Source organism: Chlorocebus sabaeus, chromosome 6 (assembly GCF_047675955.1).
Source record: "Chlorocebus sabaeus isolate Y175 chromosome 6, mChlSab1.0.hap1, whole genome shotgun sequence".
In the NCBI taxonomy this organism is placed as follows: Eukaryota; Metazoa; Chordata; class Mammalia; order Primates; family Cercopithecidae; genus Chlorocebus; species Chlorocebus sabaeus.
In genome coordinates, this window is record NC_132909.1 from 24090975 (window position 1) to 24109178 (window position 18204).

The following is an 18204-nucleotide window of genomic DNA, read 5'->3' on the forward strand; positions in this document are numbered from 1 at the left end:
GTAATTATTATATTTACACATTCGTCCTATTCTACCAAACAAAACAACCCCCACTTAGACCTAATATCTTTTACAAAAGTTAACTCAAAGTGGGTCACAGCCTGAAGTATAAAATATAAAACTGATGCAGGGCAGGTGAGTCCCAAAGTGGGGCTCAGCCTGTGAAGGTTCTTGGCTTCACCCAGGAAAGGATTCAAGGGCAAGCCGGTGGTAGAAGAAAACAGCTTTATTGAAAAGGCAGTGTTACAGCTCTGTGACTGCCTCTGCAGAGCAGGGCTACCCAATGAGAGTGGGTCATTGCCTCAGATAATTTCCAGATGATTTCCACGGAAATCTGTGTACCTATCCTCTACGAGGAGGTGAAGCCAATCCCTTTCTTGGGAACCTTGAGAAGCCGCGTCACGGAGAACAGAGTGCGCTCCAGGTACCACTCAGATTCTGTCAAACTACATTACCCAGAAGGCAGTGCTACAGGGGACGGAAGCCGGCCCCAAGCCATAGACGGAAAGCGCAGAGGGGCGTTTCCCATAGCGGCGTGGGCGGGACTTCCGGCGTCTAGTCTTCGGACGCCGTTAGGTTGAGGTTGCTGTTGTTACCGACGCTACGCCGGCCACAACGCCAGACAGGGGTCACTTTTCGAGACCAAGTAGAGACGGACAGTGAGGAGGATAGGACCCACTTACACGCTTTTATGTCAGCCGCGATCTCACCCCCACAAGTGTCTGCAAAACGCTTTCTGGGGCCTTGGCGCCAGCCCTGTGTCCCCACGGCTCGCAGAGGCGGCTCCGCGAACCTTGTGCGCATTTTACACGGCGGCGAGGACTGAGGTCCCTCGCAGCCCAGAGCGGGAGCCCGGGGTCGGCCGAGCCAGCAGGACCGGCTTCCTCGCCGACTCTCACGGCCTCACCCCGCCCCCTGGGCCTATGGCGGCGCCGGCGTTGGTGAGTGGAGGGTTCCGCAGCCCGCGCGCGCTGGAGTCACCGCCCGCACGCACCCATCCTCTGTAATACGGGGGATTTCGGGACTGTGCGCTTCTCCCTTTCGATGCCCTAGTATATGGAGATCCCGGGAGAGGGTGAAGTGAGAGGGCAGGTCTAATCACTTCCTAGCCAGGGTCCTGAATCCAGGACAGGAGTTGTAAGGAGAGGTCCTTGTTTCTGGCTCTAACTTTGAGCTGTCGCCTCGCTGCCCTCGGCCTCCATTCCCTCGGGTCTAAAATGCGAATCTCAATAATTTTCTCTGTGGAGGGAACTGGAGCGGGTACGCTTGTGACGTGGTCCCCTTTCAGTGTTCGGAGAGCATCACTCTAGGTGCCGTCTTTGAAGAAGGACTTCCCAGGTCCTGCTGTTGTTTTAGGGAATCATTCCAGCGGAAGTCTGGCCCTACCAAAAGCTAGGAGAGGGAATGAGAGCCTCGAGGGCAAGAGGTGAGGCGGGAGCAGCATTTTTGGCAGGAGGCTAGAAGGCGAGAAGCTCACTGGATTTGTCTTTGTGGATGCCTTGTTTGTTACAAATGAATCTGGCATGCCGCCTAACAGCAGTGAATCCGTGCTCCTGTTTAACACATGCTCTTGTATTTAAAAAGCAAATCCAGTTCAATATTCATTAATGACAGTGTACGTGAATGTGTGTCTCTTGGAATGTGAGCACATAACAGGCCCCAAGTTACTCTCCAGCATGTCACACTGTTTACTCCTCATAACTCTGATCACCTTCAGGAGTTGTCTATTCATTTTTCCTCACCTGGCCTGTTCTCTAACCTCAATCTAACCTTGTTCCAGGGTTTCTTCAGAGAGAGCTTCCCTGGTTTCATCATCACTCCCAGTCTTTGTGGTCTTCTCACTCTTGTATTGTTTTCTAGAGTCTTCTGACTTTATCTTGATTGTTTATTGCTGAGGATCTGTCCCCTAACCCCGGAATGTGAGCTTCTGTTTTCCATCCCCAGCCCCAAAACTGTTCTGTTCTGGGCCTGTACCACTTAGTCGATAAGTGATTAATGAATGAGATTCTACCCTCTGGGGCTCCCATCCTACTTAGATTTAATCTAACCCAACCCCACCCCACACTCCACCATGGCTGCAGAGTCACTGCCCAGTCCACCAGGACACTTCCCCTCCCATTCTTCTCTCCTGCACATGCCAAGCTCATTGGACAATTTTCCCTGTCACATTGTCCCCAGATCTCTGCAAGCCTTCTCCTGGATGTGTGCTGCATTGATCTCTCCTAGGGTGCTACCGGAGCAAATAGGAAAAATACTAACAGCAACAAATAATAGCTGGTCTTCACTGAGCACACTGATCATGTGCTGAGAGGCAGTTTGTGCGTATTATCTTATTTAATGCCCTTCTTCTCAGAGTAAACTTCTTTCATTTTCTTTTCTTTACAGAAGAGGAACCGGAGACTCAGATTAACTACCCAAGGTTGCATAGGTCACAAGTAACAGAAACAATCCAGTATGTCGAGCACAAAGGCCTACATTATTTATTTATTTATTTATTTATTGAAAGAGGGTCTAGCTCTGTTGCTTAGGCTGGAGTGCAGTGGCCCCATCACAGCTCACTAGCAATCCTCCCCACTAAGCCTCCTGAGTAGCTAGGATTATCGGTGTGTGCCACCACACCCAGCTAATTTTTTAATTTTTTGTGGAGACAGGGGCTCACTGTGTTGCCCAGGCTGGCCTCGAACTCCTGAACTCAAATAATCCTCCCACTTTGGCCTCTCAAAGTACTTACTGGCATGAGTCAACGTGCCCAGCCATAAGCTTACATTTTTAACCAATATTTCATCCACAGTGGATTGGAGATCCCTTGGGGCGACAGCTAAAGTACACTTTGCAAGGGGAAGGTGCAGGCCTCTCTCTAGCAGGTGGGCATTGGAATGAAGGGGTCTTAGGGGAACCTTCCTGGCAAGGGGAACTGTATGGACAAAGGCAGAGGCATGAGGAGACGTAGAATGACACCAGGGCTTGTCACCTGCTGACATATATTTTGTGTGATCATCTGATGATCATCATGCCAACATCCCATTCTCACCCAGGACAGACAAGGTGCTTAAGGCAACTGCTCAGGTTCTTAGAGCCACAGCCTGCATTGCCCTTGGCCACTTGTGTTACCTGGTACCTAAGGGAAATGTGCTAATCGTGTCTCAGGAAGAAAAAGAACAGGTTGGTGCTCATTGTGGGATATTCCAGGGAGTCTGCAAGCCCCAGCTGCCTGAAGGCAGGGAAACCTTGTTTGAGCCCTCCCAAGCCCTAGGCAGTTGGCACCTCTTCAGGTACCTCTTCTATGAGGCAAAGAAAGGCTCTGCTCTTCCTTCCATATCTATGGAAGTATTTTTAGGAGTGGCTGAAATTGTTTTAATTGTAAAAATTATAGGAAATATTTTTAGCACTTGTCACTGTGGATTCACTGTGGTGATGGAGGAGTACAGGGGTCACACTCATAGATCCTGGACCTGAGAGATGTGGGTTCAAATCCTGCTTCTGCTTATTAGACATACACCTCTGAGTGACTTGACTCTGAGCCTCAATTTGCTGATTGTGAAATGGAGATGATGATGGCATTTACATCATGGGCTATAGGATGATTACTGAAATTGACAAGCACATTGTAACACATGCTGGGCACTGCAGTGTTTGCTTTATGAACATTTTCTCATTAATTCTCACAACAGTCTGTTGAAGTGCGAACTATTTATGTATTGATGTGGAAACTGGGGCTCCAAGAAATTAAGAGACTTCTCCAAGGTCACACTTCTGGCATGGGTTGGTTCAAGAGGCTGGATCTAAACTTCAGGAGCCGGATTCCAGACCTGGAGACATTTACTTGCTTGAACACAGCATGTAAAGCCCTCAGGTGCAGGCAAACAGTGCAGACCAGTGAGGCTCAGCTACTGCTGCTGTGATTATTGTTTGAATTCTTATTTTTCCCCATTCTTCTAACGTCCTAGGATGTTACTGTCTGCTCTTCCCAGTCATATGGGATTATCATTGTCTTGTATCATTTTCCAGTGGTTTCCAACATAGGAGGCTTTTCTCTCCCACATCTTTCTATTCGGTCAGCGGCACCATCTTCCTCCACAGAGCTCAGTGCTTCTCAGGAGTTGCTCAGTGATTCAGGGCCTCTGGACCCTTCGCCGGTAACCAAGAAATGGGCTGTAATTTCACCTAATAGCTCCACACCACCTGTCACCTCTGTTTGACTTCCCAGGCATTAGTATCATTTGAAGACGTGGTTGTGACCTTCACTGGAGAGGAATGGGGGCACCTGGACCTGGCCCAGAGGACCCTGTACCAGGAGGTGATGCTGGAGACCTGCAGGCTCCTGGTCTCACTGGGTAAGACCTCATTACCCTCCCATGTTGGGGACCCACAACCTCTTTGAATCCACCCTTTCTAGGCATGGCTGGTCCGGAAGCCTCAGGACACACCCTTCCCTGATCCCTGCAGCCTCAGCACGTTGTAGTTCGTCTCCATCAAAGATTGTTGTGTAAGGAACACAGTCCTCCTCAATACTTTCATCCCACTGTCTAGCACAGCTGGCCTCAGTCTGATATCCTTATCCCAGACTGCCACAAGAGGTAATTGGCTCAGCTTGGTTGAGTCAAATGTCCTCACAGCCCAGTTAGCAGGACCTGTAGATAATGGGAGGTTCTGCAAGCAGTGGGTGATTGACACAGGTACTAAGAAGGTGCTTGTTATCAGTGCTGCTGGTATCTTTCTCAGCAACACAGTCTCAGCTGAAAAGTCTATTTGGCCCCTGGCACCTGCACAGGTAACCCTTATTTCCTAAGGCCTGTGCCTTGCTCCTCTGCTGCTACAGATGATTATGTAAAGGGGGCATAGACATATTCTCAAATGGCATGGATGTATGCTACCTGAGAAAGCTGTTCTTTTTTTCTTTTCTCTTTCCTGTCTCTTGAATGTTGAGTGTTGGCTTAGGGCTGACTCTTTAACATTCCCATAGCTGTTGGTGAATTTCTTCCTCAGTAGAAAGAGTAGCCTCAAACTCCCAGCCTCGAGCAGGCAGCAGGAACTTTCTGGGACCTGATACCATTTTGATTTTGCCATTTTTATAGTAACCTGTCACAGCAAGTTAACTAATACCCGTAAAGTGCTTAGAATAGAGCTGGAAACAAAATAACTTCCACATGTGTTTGCTACATTTAACAAATTAATAAATACCAAATGCTCTGCCACCTAAACCTCTAATGGCCAGTTTGCCCAGAAGTTGGTCTGAGTAGAAATTAATGGAGGCCCAAGGTCTCGCTTCGTCCAGATGTTCAAATGGTTACCGTCGACAGGGCTCTCCCAGCCCTGCGTCCCCACAAGGGATGAGTCATTAATGAAGTAAACGCGGTGTTATTTTATGACAACTGTGATTAGCTGTGAAAAGGAGATGTATGGGGAACAGCATTCCAGGAGGAGGGACCGACATGAGCAGCATCCGTGTGGGAGCAGGGTGCTTGATTCCTTAACAGAGATGAAGGCAGGCCTGATTCCCCTCTAACACTGCTCATCACCCAGCTCAGTGCCAGGCATATGGCAGAACGTTTGCTGAGTGTGCATGTGGCATGTAAGTGTGCGTAATCCTATGGTGAACATTTGCTAAGTGACAGCTGGATGCATGCCAGGACAAGATTTTCCAGTTGATGCTTCTGGGTCCTGGTGCCTCAGTCACTGACTTCTCTCCAGAGTCTTCTGTCTTTTAGCCTTCCCAGTTGGCAAAATGTGTGTGGCTGCATGTGGAAGAAGACCACCTCCTGCCAGTTTCACCCTGAAAATAATTTATTACTTCACCTAATGAGAAGCCCTGAGGTGCTGCTGGCTCCTGACTTGGTCGATGCCAATCCATGCTAACCCAGTTCTCTATCTGCTTTCTCTCCTCAATCTAGGGCCCTGGCCAGTACCCTTGTGGGGCAGTAGGCCTCCATGTTCAGCTTCAGTCACTGGCCTGCCTTACACAACTGACTATCAATAGATGCCATTCATCAGGCGATTTAGTCCTGTGTTTTTCAACCATCATGGGCACCAAAATCACTTGGGGAGCTTTAAAAACTACCAGTGCTCAGTCCTTCTGCTCAGAGAGTTGGTTTAATTTGTTCTGTTTTTGGAACTGGGTGTTGCTAGGTAGTTTTGATGCACAGGGTGGTTGAATCCTACTAGCTTAGGTTAATTAGGAAATAGTTTTGGTGGAGCGGGGGAGGGCCCCTTCTGGGGTTTTGTTGCAGTGTGTTAAATGTATATACTCCTTTCCACCTCAGACTTTTCTTTTTGTCTTTACCTATATACCATACTCCAGTTGTTTCTCCATGCACAGGGCATCCTGTTCCCAAACCAGAGCTGATCTACCTACTGGAACATGGACAGGACCTGTGGACAGTGAAGAGAGGCCTCTCCCAAAGCACTTGTGCAGGTTGGTGACTTTGAGAGTCTGGCAGCGAGTACCAGGGCAGCCTGCAGACCACCCAGGCATCACTGTGTCTGAAATGCCATGGGCAGCTATTTTGTGGTCTTGAGCGGTCATGGAGCCCTTGACCCCACAGTCCCCCATCTTCCCACTCCGTCACACACTCTTCACCTTTATTCAGGTTGGAATATGCTCAGTAGGAGACAGATTCTAGGCTTTAATGATTTGCCACTCACTAGCCTCATGACTCTGGAGAAGTTGTGTGATGTCACTGTGCCTTTGATATGTAAGTTAGGCTGAGTTATTTACCTTCTCTGAAAAATAAACTCCAAAATCCTGGTGACTCAACAGATTTAGTTTAGTTTAGTTTAGTTTTTTCATCCATGCCATAGTCCAGTGTGGGTCAGCGGGAAAGCTGTGTACCTGTATTTATTTAGGGATCACATGCATTCTGTTGTCAATATGCAGCTTTAAGGTTGCCCCGGCCAAGAGGAATGGGAGAGGTGGGCAGTAGTCACTTCCACTTGCACACACACATCACTTCCATTCACATTTCATTGACAAGAACTAGGTATTAGGATACACGTTGTATCAGGCTGGGAAATGTGGTTTAGCTTTTTTATGCCCAAGGAGAAGAACCCATGGGTATAGTGAACGTACACTTATCTGATAAACTTAGCCTACATTTGAAAGATAGTGATGATAGTTTCTGCATGACTGGGTTGTTTGGGAATGTGATTGCATAACAGGAAACTGCCTAGCACACTGCCTGACCCAGAGTGGCTCAACAGAAGTTACCTATTAGTAATATTCATGTAGTGTTAGTCATAAGGAATAGTGATAGCTCGGACGTTCTTCTGCATTCAGAAGACAGTCCTGTCTTTTCCTGCAGATTACTATTTCAAACTACACTCTGCATCCCACCATTTTTCACCTTCTCCAGCCCATCATTTATTGATCCATCCATCCATCCTTTCATTTGTGTATCAGATACCCAGAAGCACTCCCTAGCCCTATTGTTTTCTGGCCCTCCTGTCCTCTAAAACCTCAAGGTGATGATTGCCTTTGTCGGTCCCACATCTGGGCTGCCAAAGGGAGCTGGAGCCATCAGGCAGCTGGATTTGTGACACTGCAGATTCACCATCTCGCCTCTCTAATGTCCTTCTTGCCTGCTCAGCCAGCTTTCACCCCTCTCCCCAGTTCCACATCTTCACTTGAATGTCTCAGAGGCACCTCACACTCATCATGCTTCAAAAGGACATCATGATCTCCCCATTTTCAGCTAATGCCCCTTTCAGTGAGTGGAGAAGGCTAAAAACAAACATGGACAACCCCTCAATACCTCCATCTCCCTCATACCCAATATCCAGCCATCCCCGAATCTTGACCGCTTTACATCATCCATGTCTCCTGAATCCCTCACCTTCACCAGTTCCATCAGCTCCAGCATTAGTACTCTAGGCCAAGTGATTATCTCTTGCCTGCATAATGCTGCCATATTCCTCACTGTTTTCCCCACATGTGCTCTGTGCCTCTGGTCAGCCCTGTGTGTTATATCTGCGTCCACTCACATATTCCGTGTATCACCGCCTCCCTTGCCACTGATGTCAGAGCATCTGACCTACTTTATGAATAAAGCCTACGCACTTGATTTTCTTGTTTTTTGACACTTACTGATTCACGTGCATCTGACTCATCCTGCAACTTCCTTCTCACTTCCGTGGAAGAGTTCTCATCCTAGCCATGGCTAATTTCTCCAGCAGAATCTAGATTACACTTTCTGTCTTCTCAGGTGTATTAGCCATCTACTGCTATTCATATGTAACAATATTACCACAAACCCTGCAGCTGGCAACATCACTCATTTATTATCTCCCACCTATGGATTGGGAGTCCGGGCACAGCTTAGCCGGGTCCTCTCAGGACTGTCATAGGCAGCTCATAGCTCATCACAGTCAGCTCACTTCTTCAAATCAAGCCACTGTGTGAGACTCCAGCAAAACTGATGCTTCAGTCTTATAAAATTACATATATTTTATCATGTACATTCCATCATCATATTCTATTCTTTAGAAGCAAATCGAGGTCCTGCCAATATTCTAAAGGGGGACTACAAAAGGGTGTGAACACCATGGCTTGGGGATCATGAGAAGCCGTACATGAATCTCTCTGCTGCGTCAGGGAACATGCTTCTTCACTGATTTCCTGCCTCTTCTATATTTTCATCCCCTCTGTACTCAACATTTACAAAAATGATGATGTTTCTGATACCTGGGGGAAACTTTTTTTTTTTTTTAATGCTCTTACGTCTCCAGCAGCATCTAAATATTGCTGACTCTATCTCACCTGAATAGCCAAGCTTGTTGGAGGAGTCTTCTCATTCTTTGAAGAGACATCTGCATAAGACCTTCCTTTATTTTTTCCCTTATGTTTGTACTGAGGTGCAATTTATACATAATAAGTGTACAAATCATAAAGTTTCATTTCTATAAAATTTTATATATGTACAAGTCAGAGAAACCACCTCACAGTTCAAGAAATACAGTGTTTTCAGCACTTAACAGGCTCCTTGTGCTCATTCTTTGTCAGTATCCCCTTCTACAAAAGTAGCCAGTGTTTACACTCTATCACCATACATTCGTTTTGAAGGCATATACGTAGAACCTTCCAGTATATACTCTGTCCTGACTTCTTTCGATAATCTTTATGACTCAGATTCATTCATGTGGTTGCATATAGTTGGAGTTAGTTCATTACCATCATTGAATGAATAGACTACATATACCCATTTTCCTATTGATGGACATTTGATTTGGTCTCCATTTTTGGAATATTATGAAGACTACTCTTACGAATATTCTTGATTTTATTTTTTGTTGGATATAAACCTATATTTCTGTGGGGAATATACATACAGGTGGACTGGCCAGATCAAGTGTGGGCATAGGATTAGCTTTAATCGAAACCACCAGTTTCAGAGTAACTCACCATTTCACATTTCCACCAGCCATGTATGAGAGCCTTCATTGTTCCACATACGCCTGAGCAGCCGGTGTCTTTCCCTTTACTCCTTGATGCCTGGTAGTGGTGTTGCTCAGCACCACAGCACTTAATGTGTTCTTACCCAGGTCACTGTTGCCATCCTGACTGCTAAATTCAACTCTAATAATGATAATAGACAGTGGTCTACAGTTTACCAAGCATTTACCCTTTGTCACGCAAATGAACTTTTGTTTGGTTTTTGGGTTTTTTTTGAGACAGGGTCTCACAAAAGTGTGAGACCTAGGCTAGTGTGCAGTGGCACAATCTCAGCTCATTGCAGCCTCTGCCTCTTGGGTTCAAGTGATTCTTGTGCCTCAGCCTCCTAATTGCGATTACAGGCATACACCACCACACTTGGCTGATTTTTTTGTATTTTTAGTAGAGATGGGGTTTTGCTATGTTGGCCAGGCTGGTAATTCCTGGCCTCAAGTGATCTTCCTGCCTCAGCCTCCCAAAGCACTGGGATTACAGGTGTGAGCCCCCACACCCAGCCACAAACAAATGTTTTATATGCTTTTTCTCCTAACAGCTTGTAGGCAGGAACTGAGAGCATCCCAGTTTTTCAGATGAGGAAAGTGAGTCTTAGAAAAGTATGTTAGTCTGCTCTGGCTGCTGTAATAAAATACTATAGACTGCATGGCTTATATAGCAGAAATGTATTTTCTCTCAGGTCTAGAGGCCGCAAGTCTAAGGGCAAGGTACCTGCATGGTTGGGTTCTGATAAGGTTTGTCTTCCCAGCTTGCAGACGGTTGTCTTCTCACTTTGTGCTCACATGGCCTTCCCTCAGTGCCTTCACACACAGTGGAAGCTCTCTTGTGTCTCTTCTTACGAGAGGTTTACCATGTTGGCCAGGCTGGTCTTGAACTCCCGATCTTCAGTGATCCGCCTGTCTTGGCCTTCCAAAGTGCTGGGATTACAGGCATGAGCCACCACACCTGGCCCCCCCTCTGACTTTCATAATTGTCCCTAGCTGTGCAGAATTAGAAAAATGATAAATAGTAATTATGACACATTGTCGTCATTAGTCAATGCATGTCCTGGTTTTTTGTTTTATTTTCTTTTATTGCATTTTATTAATATATTTATTCATCCTCCTTTAAAAAGATCGCAATGAACACCTACAAACTTTCGTCAAGATTGTTTCCTGCATCTGTTGATGTGTTTCTTTCCTTTCCCATTTCTGTGCTGCCTCCCTTGCATACATGGCCAATTTAAGATTTATTATTCCATTGCTTATTCTATAGGAAGATTCAGGTTTTTTCCATAAATATAGGCTATTCAGATATTCTGTTTTTGCTTGTCAGTTTTGGTAATTTGAGTGATTTAAAATATTTGCCCACTTTATCTTTGTCTTCCCATTACTTTTTAAGATTGTTTCATCTCAAAATGGTAAATTTTATATTTTATCACAATAAAAGTCAGAAAAATAAATTTAACATATCTATATATCTTTTTATAATGCCATTTAAAACTGATAAACCTAAAAAAATAAAAGTTTGTTACATTGTATTCTTGTGTGTGTGTATTTTGCTTTTTTTGAACATTATAAAAAGTGTATTGTGGTTTATATTGTCTTCTAGGGTTTTCACTCTTATTCAACAGTAAGTTACTAACATTCATGATGCATATAGCTGTAGTTCACTCATTTTTTTCCTGCTATAGTCAATAGCATGAATATAACACAATGTATTCATTTTCAGGGAGAACTTAAAAATGTTTGCTTATTGTTTTTTGTTCTCAGAAACAATGCTGCCATAAATTCATATATGTGTCCTCAGACACATCCATAGGAGTTTCTCTTAGTAAAGTTCCTTGGACTGGCATTTCTGGATTATAAGATAAGCAAAAGAAGAATTTTACTAGATAATGCTCTGTTGTTTCCTAAAATGGTTATACCCATTTCACTTCCCTTGCCGTATCTGAACGATTTCATAGAACAACATACTCTTCAGTAGTTGATGTTGTCAGGTCCTTTAGTTTTTTCAACCTAGTGAGTATAAAATGGGGCATCTCATTGTGGTCCTAATTTGTTTTTCCCCCATTACCAAGAAAGTTGAACACATGTTGATTGGTCAATGTATATCTTCTGTGGAATATCAGTGCATAATATGTTCATTTTTCATTTTGGGGTAGAGTGAAGTTCCCAACCATAATTGTGAGTTTATTTCTCCTTTCAACTCAGTTTTTGGTTCATGTATTTTGAGGCTCTGGTGTTTGGTGCATATAGATTTAAGATGATTTTGTCTTCCTGGTGCCACGGTCTTCTCTTTATCTTGTGATGCCCCTCTTTGTCTCATTTTCTTAGGTCTTTGCTATCTGATACTAATGTTACCTTTTTTGTTTGTTTGCTTTTTTGTTTATTATATTTACTCTAGTCAAATTACTCTTTTCATTTATGATTAATGCTTTTATATCTTGTTCTAGAAATCTTTCTCAAAAGATACTCATTTTTATTTTGTGTTTAATGTTTAGCTTCTGACAGTTGGATCTTAATCACTCTGGAGGTAATTCTGTATATGGTATGAGGTAGGAATATTACTTCATTTTTCTCCATGTGGCAAATAATTTTTCTGAATCCATTTATTGAATGGTTCCTCCTTTTCCCAATGGCCTTCTCTGCTGCTTCTATCATATATCAAAGTTACATATATACATTTCTGAGTTCTCTATTTCATTTTTCCCTTTCACCGTTTGTCTTATATCTATGCCTAACCACACTGCCTGAATGCATATAGTTTCATCATAATACTAATTCCTCATAGGATAAGTCCCCTGCTTTATTCTTCAGAGTTATCCTAGTCTCTGTATTAGCTGACTGGTCTCTATCCACAGTCAGCTTGTCAATATCTATGAAAAACCCTATTGAGATTTTGTCTGATGTATTGAATTTAGAAGTGAATTTAGGGAGAACTGACAACTTTATATTGATTAATCTCTTTTCATATAGATCTTTAGTGTGTTAAGTTTTACAATTTTCTTCATGTAGATCTTACCCATTTTGTGTATGTTCACTTAGTCTTTATTCAGACATTGTGGACTCATTATGTTCATCCAGATGCTTCTCACCCTCCTCACTTTTACAGGCAAGAATCCTGAGAATATGTTTCTTCTCTGTCTGCCTGCCTTTCCATCCTCATCTCCATCATCTCATTCCATTTACATTACTCAGCAATCAGCATTCTCTCAAGACTTTCAACCCTTGTACATTCTGTTTTCATCTGCCAAAGTTTCCCTCCTAATTCCTCTGTCTGGGAACTCCTACTCTTCTTTTTAAAGAAAGCTCACATAGCACCTTTTCTTGGTGCTGTGATCCAAGACATCCTCTGATCCCTCTCTGTCTCTCTTCTGGGCCATGTTAAGTGTACCTTCCCTGCATTGTCATAGTGCCATGAGACTGCCTCTGTCAGAGCACATTCATCACACACATTGTAATTATTAGTCTGCCCACTCTCCCTCACTTGGGAGAGTGAGGAGCTGTCCCCATTCCAGATTCTCTGTCCTCTGCCCTTGCTTTTCCTTTGGGTTTCCTTTTAAAGATCTCAAGAGTCCAAGAATTAGGAAATAATTTGCAAGCCTGGCTTTGAGAGATATAAAAATGCAGTAGGCGTCCAGGTGCAGTGGCTCACGCCTGTAATCCCAGCACTTTGGGAGGCCGAGGTGGGCGGATCACGAGGTCAGGAGATTGAGACCATCCTGGCTAACATGGTGAAACCCCGTCTCTGCTACAAAAACAAAAAAATTAGCTGGGTGTGGTGGCAGGCGCCTGTAGTCCCAGCTACTCTGGAGGCTGAGGCAGGAGAATGGTGTGAACCCGTGAGGCGGAGCTTGCAGTGAGCCAAGATCGTGCCACGGCACTCGAGCCTGAGCTACAGAACGAGACTCAAAAAAAAAAAAAAATGCAGTAGACATCAGAGACACAGTTGTCATCTTCATTCTTTTGCTAAAGTGGTGATTTTGTTTGTTCTATGTTGACATCACTAATGTTGTTTTTTTTATATTGGATTTCCTTCAGGTGAAAAAGCAAAACCCAAGACTACAGAGCCTACTGTTTCTCAGCTGGCCTTCTCTGAGGAATCCTTTTTCCAGGAACTTCTGGCACAGAGATCCTCAAGAGATTCCAGGTTTGGGCAAGCTAGAGATGAGGAAAAGCTAATAGAAATTCAGGAAGGGAACTTGAGGCCAGGAACAAACCCACACAAAGAGATATGCCCTGGGAAGTTGAGCTATAAACATGACAATTTGGAGCCAGATGATAGTCTGGGCTTAAGGGTTTTACAGGAACGAGTCACTCCACAAGATGCTGTCCATGAACATGACTCTCAACGACCAGAAAAAGACCCCATAATTGATGCAAGGAATAACCCTTACACATGCATGGAATGTGGGAAAGGCTTTAGCAAGAAGTGGGCCCTTGTTCGGCATCAACAGATTCATGCTGGAGTGAAGCCCTATGAGTGCAATGAGTGTGGGAAAGCCTGTCGTTATATGGCTGATGTCATTCGACATATGAGGCTTCATACTGGGGAAAAGCCATATAAGTGTATTGAGTGTGGGAAAGCCTTCAAACGCAGGTTTCACCTCACAGAGCACCAGCGTATTCACACCGGAGATAAGCCCTATGAGTGCAAAGAATGTGGCAAAGCATTCACCCACCGCTCTTCTTTTATCCAGCATAATATGACTCACACTCGAGAAAAACCCTTTTTATGCAAAGAATGTGGGAAAGCTTTTTACTACAGTTCCTCATTTGCTCAACACATGAGGATTCATACTGGAAAGAAACTCTATGAGTGCAGTAAATGTGGAAAGGCCTTCACGCACCGCTCCACATTTATCCAGCACAATATGACCCACACGGGAGAAAAACCATTTTTATGTAAAGAATGTGGAAAAGCCTTTTGCCTCAACTCATCCTTCACTCAGCACATGAGGATTCACACTGGAGAGAAACCCTATGAGTGCGGTGAATGTGGAAAGGCCTTTACTCATCGCTCCACTTTCATCCGACATAAAAGGACCCACACCGGAGAGAAGCCCTTTGAGTGCAAAGAATGTGGGAAGGCCTTTTGTGACAGCTCTTCCTTAATTCAACACATGAGGATTCACACTGGTGAGAAGCCTTATGAGTGCAGTAAATGTGGAAAGGCCTTTACACACCATTCTGTTTTTATTCGACACAACAGGACCCACAGTGGACAAAAACCCTTGGAGTGCAAAGAATGTGCAAAAGCCTTTTACTATAGCTCTTCCTTCACTCGACACATGAGGATTCACACTGGAGAGAAACCCTATGTTTGTAGAGAATGTGGGAAGGCTTTTACCCAACCTGCAAATTTTGTTCGGCATAATAGGATCCATACTGGAGAAAAACCCTTTGAATGCAAAGAATGTGAGAAAGCCTTCTGTGACAACTTTGCTTTAACTCAGCACATGAGAACTCACACTGGAGAGAAACCCTTTGAATGCAATGAATGTGGAAAGACCTTCAGCCACAGTTCATCATTCACTCACCATCGAAAGATTCATACCAGAGTTTAAAAGATACAGGAAGGACTTTTACAAGTGTGTTCACCTTTAGTGAACTCATAGTGGTGACATACCTTTCCTTTTGAATATAACTACTGAGGGAAATCTTTTGGCCAGAGAAATGTCTTAGTATCTGAGAATTTATACTAACGAGAAACAAAATTGTCCCTGTGAAATCTTTTTATGGCAGGTAATCACTTATCATCCAAAGAATTATATTAAAGATTGACCCAGTTTAGAGCCTTACACTGTACCTGAGAATAATAGAGAGGAGAGACCTGGTGGTTAACATGCATTTAGGTAAAATGTCAGCAACAACTTTCCTCTTATTAATACTATAAATCCATCTCAAGCATATTTTAAAATAATGAGAGATGGAGGAAACTAGAAGAGAAAAGAAAAAGACGTGCATAACTTGTTTCCAGTTTCCCTGTTTATGACAGTTTGTCATTTGGCGGGTTGGGGGATGGAACAGGGAATAAGACATTGAAAAAGTCTCATCCCCTTTGTATGTCTTATATATATCTCTCTCTAAGGAGAATTGGACCATTGAGGGCAGCTCTGCCAACATTTATTAGAAGTATTCATTGTTCTAAAACTGCCATCTCTACCCTTGAGGGAGTGTAAGTCTTTGTGAGAAATATAAAGGCTTGAGTCATGAAATATGTAACACACGTGCACATGTACACACATTCATTTTTATATATATATGCAGTGAATTGTTACTCGTGGTAGTTAGGTTCTGTGAATTTTCTGTGCACACTGAATTAGTGAATGCTGAATGATTGTTGCTAGAGGAAATACAGGGTTAGCTTCTATGAGCCTTGGATCCAAACATTTTTATCAAGCAGTCAACATATAACTTTCTTCTATGGGTGTTTGTTTGTTTGTTTGTCTGTTTGTTTAAAGACACCTTATCAGTGTTTCTTGAAAAATTATAATTACTATTATTTATAATAAAAATATTTTAATTATAGCATGTTTGTGTAATGTACTCAGTATATTATACTGCTTTACCTCTTAATTATGTACACACAGTACACATATACAGTATTCATATACAATAAACATAGTAAACTGTACAGTACTCATATGGTAAATGGTACTGTGAACACCTATATGATACAGTACAGTCATGCCAATAAAGATAGTCCTGGGGGAAAACATTAAAGATTAAAAAAAAGATTAAAATTGTACTTTTGATGGAGATGCAAGATGGGACAGCACACTGTATGGTTAAACTTCTTGACTTTGACTTACCCCCCAAAAACTAAGGAAGAGGTTGATGCAACTTACTCTGCAGAAGAGGAAGGCATTTCTGAGGGTGCCATATCAACATCTGGCAATTTTTACTTCAGGAGTTTGACTTTTGCCACTTGTTGACAGCATCAGCAGTTTTCCCTCCTGAACTGGCATGAAAAATTGCATCAGCCTTGTCTGGCTTTTCGCCTAAAGTGTTTTTATCTTTTTTTGAGACAGGGTCTCACTCTGTTGCCCAGGCTAGAGTGCAGTGGAGTGATCACGGCTGACTGCAGCCTTGCCTCCTGGGCTGAAGCAATCCTCCCAACTGAGCTTCCCGAGTAGCTGGGATCACAGGTATGTGCCATAATGCCCAGCTCATTTGTTTTTTGTAGAGGTGGGGGTTTCACTATATTGCGCAGGGTGGTCTCAAACTCCTGGACTCAAGTGATCCTCCTTCCTCAGCCTCCAAAGTGTTGGGATTACAGGCGTGAGCCACTGTGCCCGGCCCCACCTGAGTGTCCCAGTATAAAGGAGTGCAGTGGAGGTTAGGGGCTTAAATTTGAGGCTACATTCGAGTATAGGGTCATTTCTTCCATGTAATTGAAAATGTTTCCAAGGCAGGATTTCAGTTTGATATTTTTGCTGCTGTAAGGACAATTCTTGGAATCTTAGGCTGACCTTCATCACCATCTTTAATCATCACTGACTTTGTTGCCTCAATAACATTGCTTACAGTGACTGGCTTCCAGTAGTCCAAAATCGTGGTTTCCTTGTTAGTGTTGAGAGCCTCACAAGCCTTGCTATAAAGGTCCTTCATGTTGTGCACCTTGAAAGCTTTTAAGTACACTCTGATTGAAGGGTTGTATGACAGATGTGTTTGTGGCCATAAAAAGAATATCTAGGTTGCAGTGGGAATTATCAGATTCTTTATGGCAATGAACTGGAGCATTATTTCAAATTAATTAAACTTCGAAGGCAAAGTTTTTGCCTTGGAGATAGCATTCAACTTCTTGGATGAAGCAGTTGTAAAACCAATCCCAGAATATTTCGGAAGTCACCCATGCTTTTCTTTCTACCTACAGTGGACTGGAATATGGCTCAGGTTTTTCTCTTTAAGTTCCTATGGATTTGGGGTTCTGTACACCATTAGTGGTTTGCACTTATAGTTACCATTGGTACTGATGCACAGTAGCAAGGTTGCAGGATCTTTGAATAATTTAAAGTAAGGGACTTTGGAGGCCATTTGTGCTATATAGATTCATTGCCTTCTAAAACAAGCCACTCTCATCAGTGTTGAAACCTGCCTTTTCTCATAACCCTTTTCCTGGATAACATTTAGTGGATATTATTTAAATTCTTCTACAGCTCTCAGAAGAATTTGCCTGCAAGTTTAGTACCTTTTATGTTGTAGTGCCTTTTGAAATGTGTGAGTAGCCAGCACTAGCTGAGCAGGGTTAGCATTTTCCTTACTTAGGTGTCATGACCATAAATTTCTTTGGCTTTAAGTCTCACAGTAATGCTGTCCTCTATTTTTTATTGGTCATCATCTGATTCACCCATAAATTTAGCCTTTTTTTCATGTTTTCTATAACTTCATCATGCATTATAGATGTTCCTTTTTATACTTCTAGGAGCTGCCTCATGTACAGACAGGTGAATTTCCTCCTATTTCTGGTTGTATTGTGTTGTTGATTTGTAAACATTGAACTCTCAGACAACAGCTTATAACTCATGACTGAATGAATCTTTTTTTTGGAAACAGAGTTTCACTTTTCTTGGCCCAGGCTGAGTGCAATGGTGTGATCTTGGCTCACTGCAACCTCCGCCTCCCGGATTCAAGCGATTCTTCTGCCTCAGCCTCCCAAGTAACTGGGATTACGGGCACCCGCGACCGCACCTGGCTAATTTTTGTATTTTTAGTAGACACGGGGTTTCACCACGTGGTTGGTCTCAAACTCCTGACCTCAAGTGATCCACCCACCTCAGC

General features: G+C 43.5%; 1 protein-coding gene across 1 annotated transcript; it reads left to right on the forward strand.

Moving 5' to 3' along the window:
• Nucleotides 1-549: 549 nt before the first annotated feature.
• ZNF599 (zinc finger protein 599) lies at nucleotides 550-15951 on the forward strand. The gene is made up of 4 exons (XM_007996278.3): nucleotides 550-941; nucleotides 4208-4334; nucleotides 6317-6412; nucleotides 13462-15951. Exons 1-4 carry the CDS (start codon nucleotides 924-926, stop codon nucleotides 14985-14987), a joined length of 1767 nt encoding a protein of 588 aa, XP_007994469.3. The 5' UTR covers nucleotides 550-923; the 3' UTR covers nucleotides 14988-15951.
• Nucleotides 15952-18204: the final 2253 nt, after the last annotated feature.

Coding starts and splice junctions, on each gene's coding strand:
- ZNF599 (XM_007996278.3), top strand. Junction 4,335..6,316: donor CAGGCTCCTGGTCTCACTGG/GTAAGACCTCAT, acceptor CTCCATGCACAG/GGCATCCTGTTCCCAAACCA. Junction 6,413..13,461: donor CTCCCAAAGCACTTGTGCAG/GTTGGTGACTTT, acceptor GATTTCCTTCAG/GTGAAAAAGCAAAACCCAAG.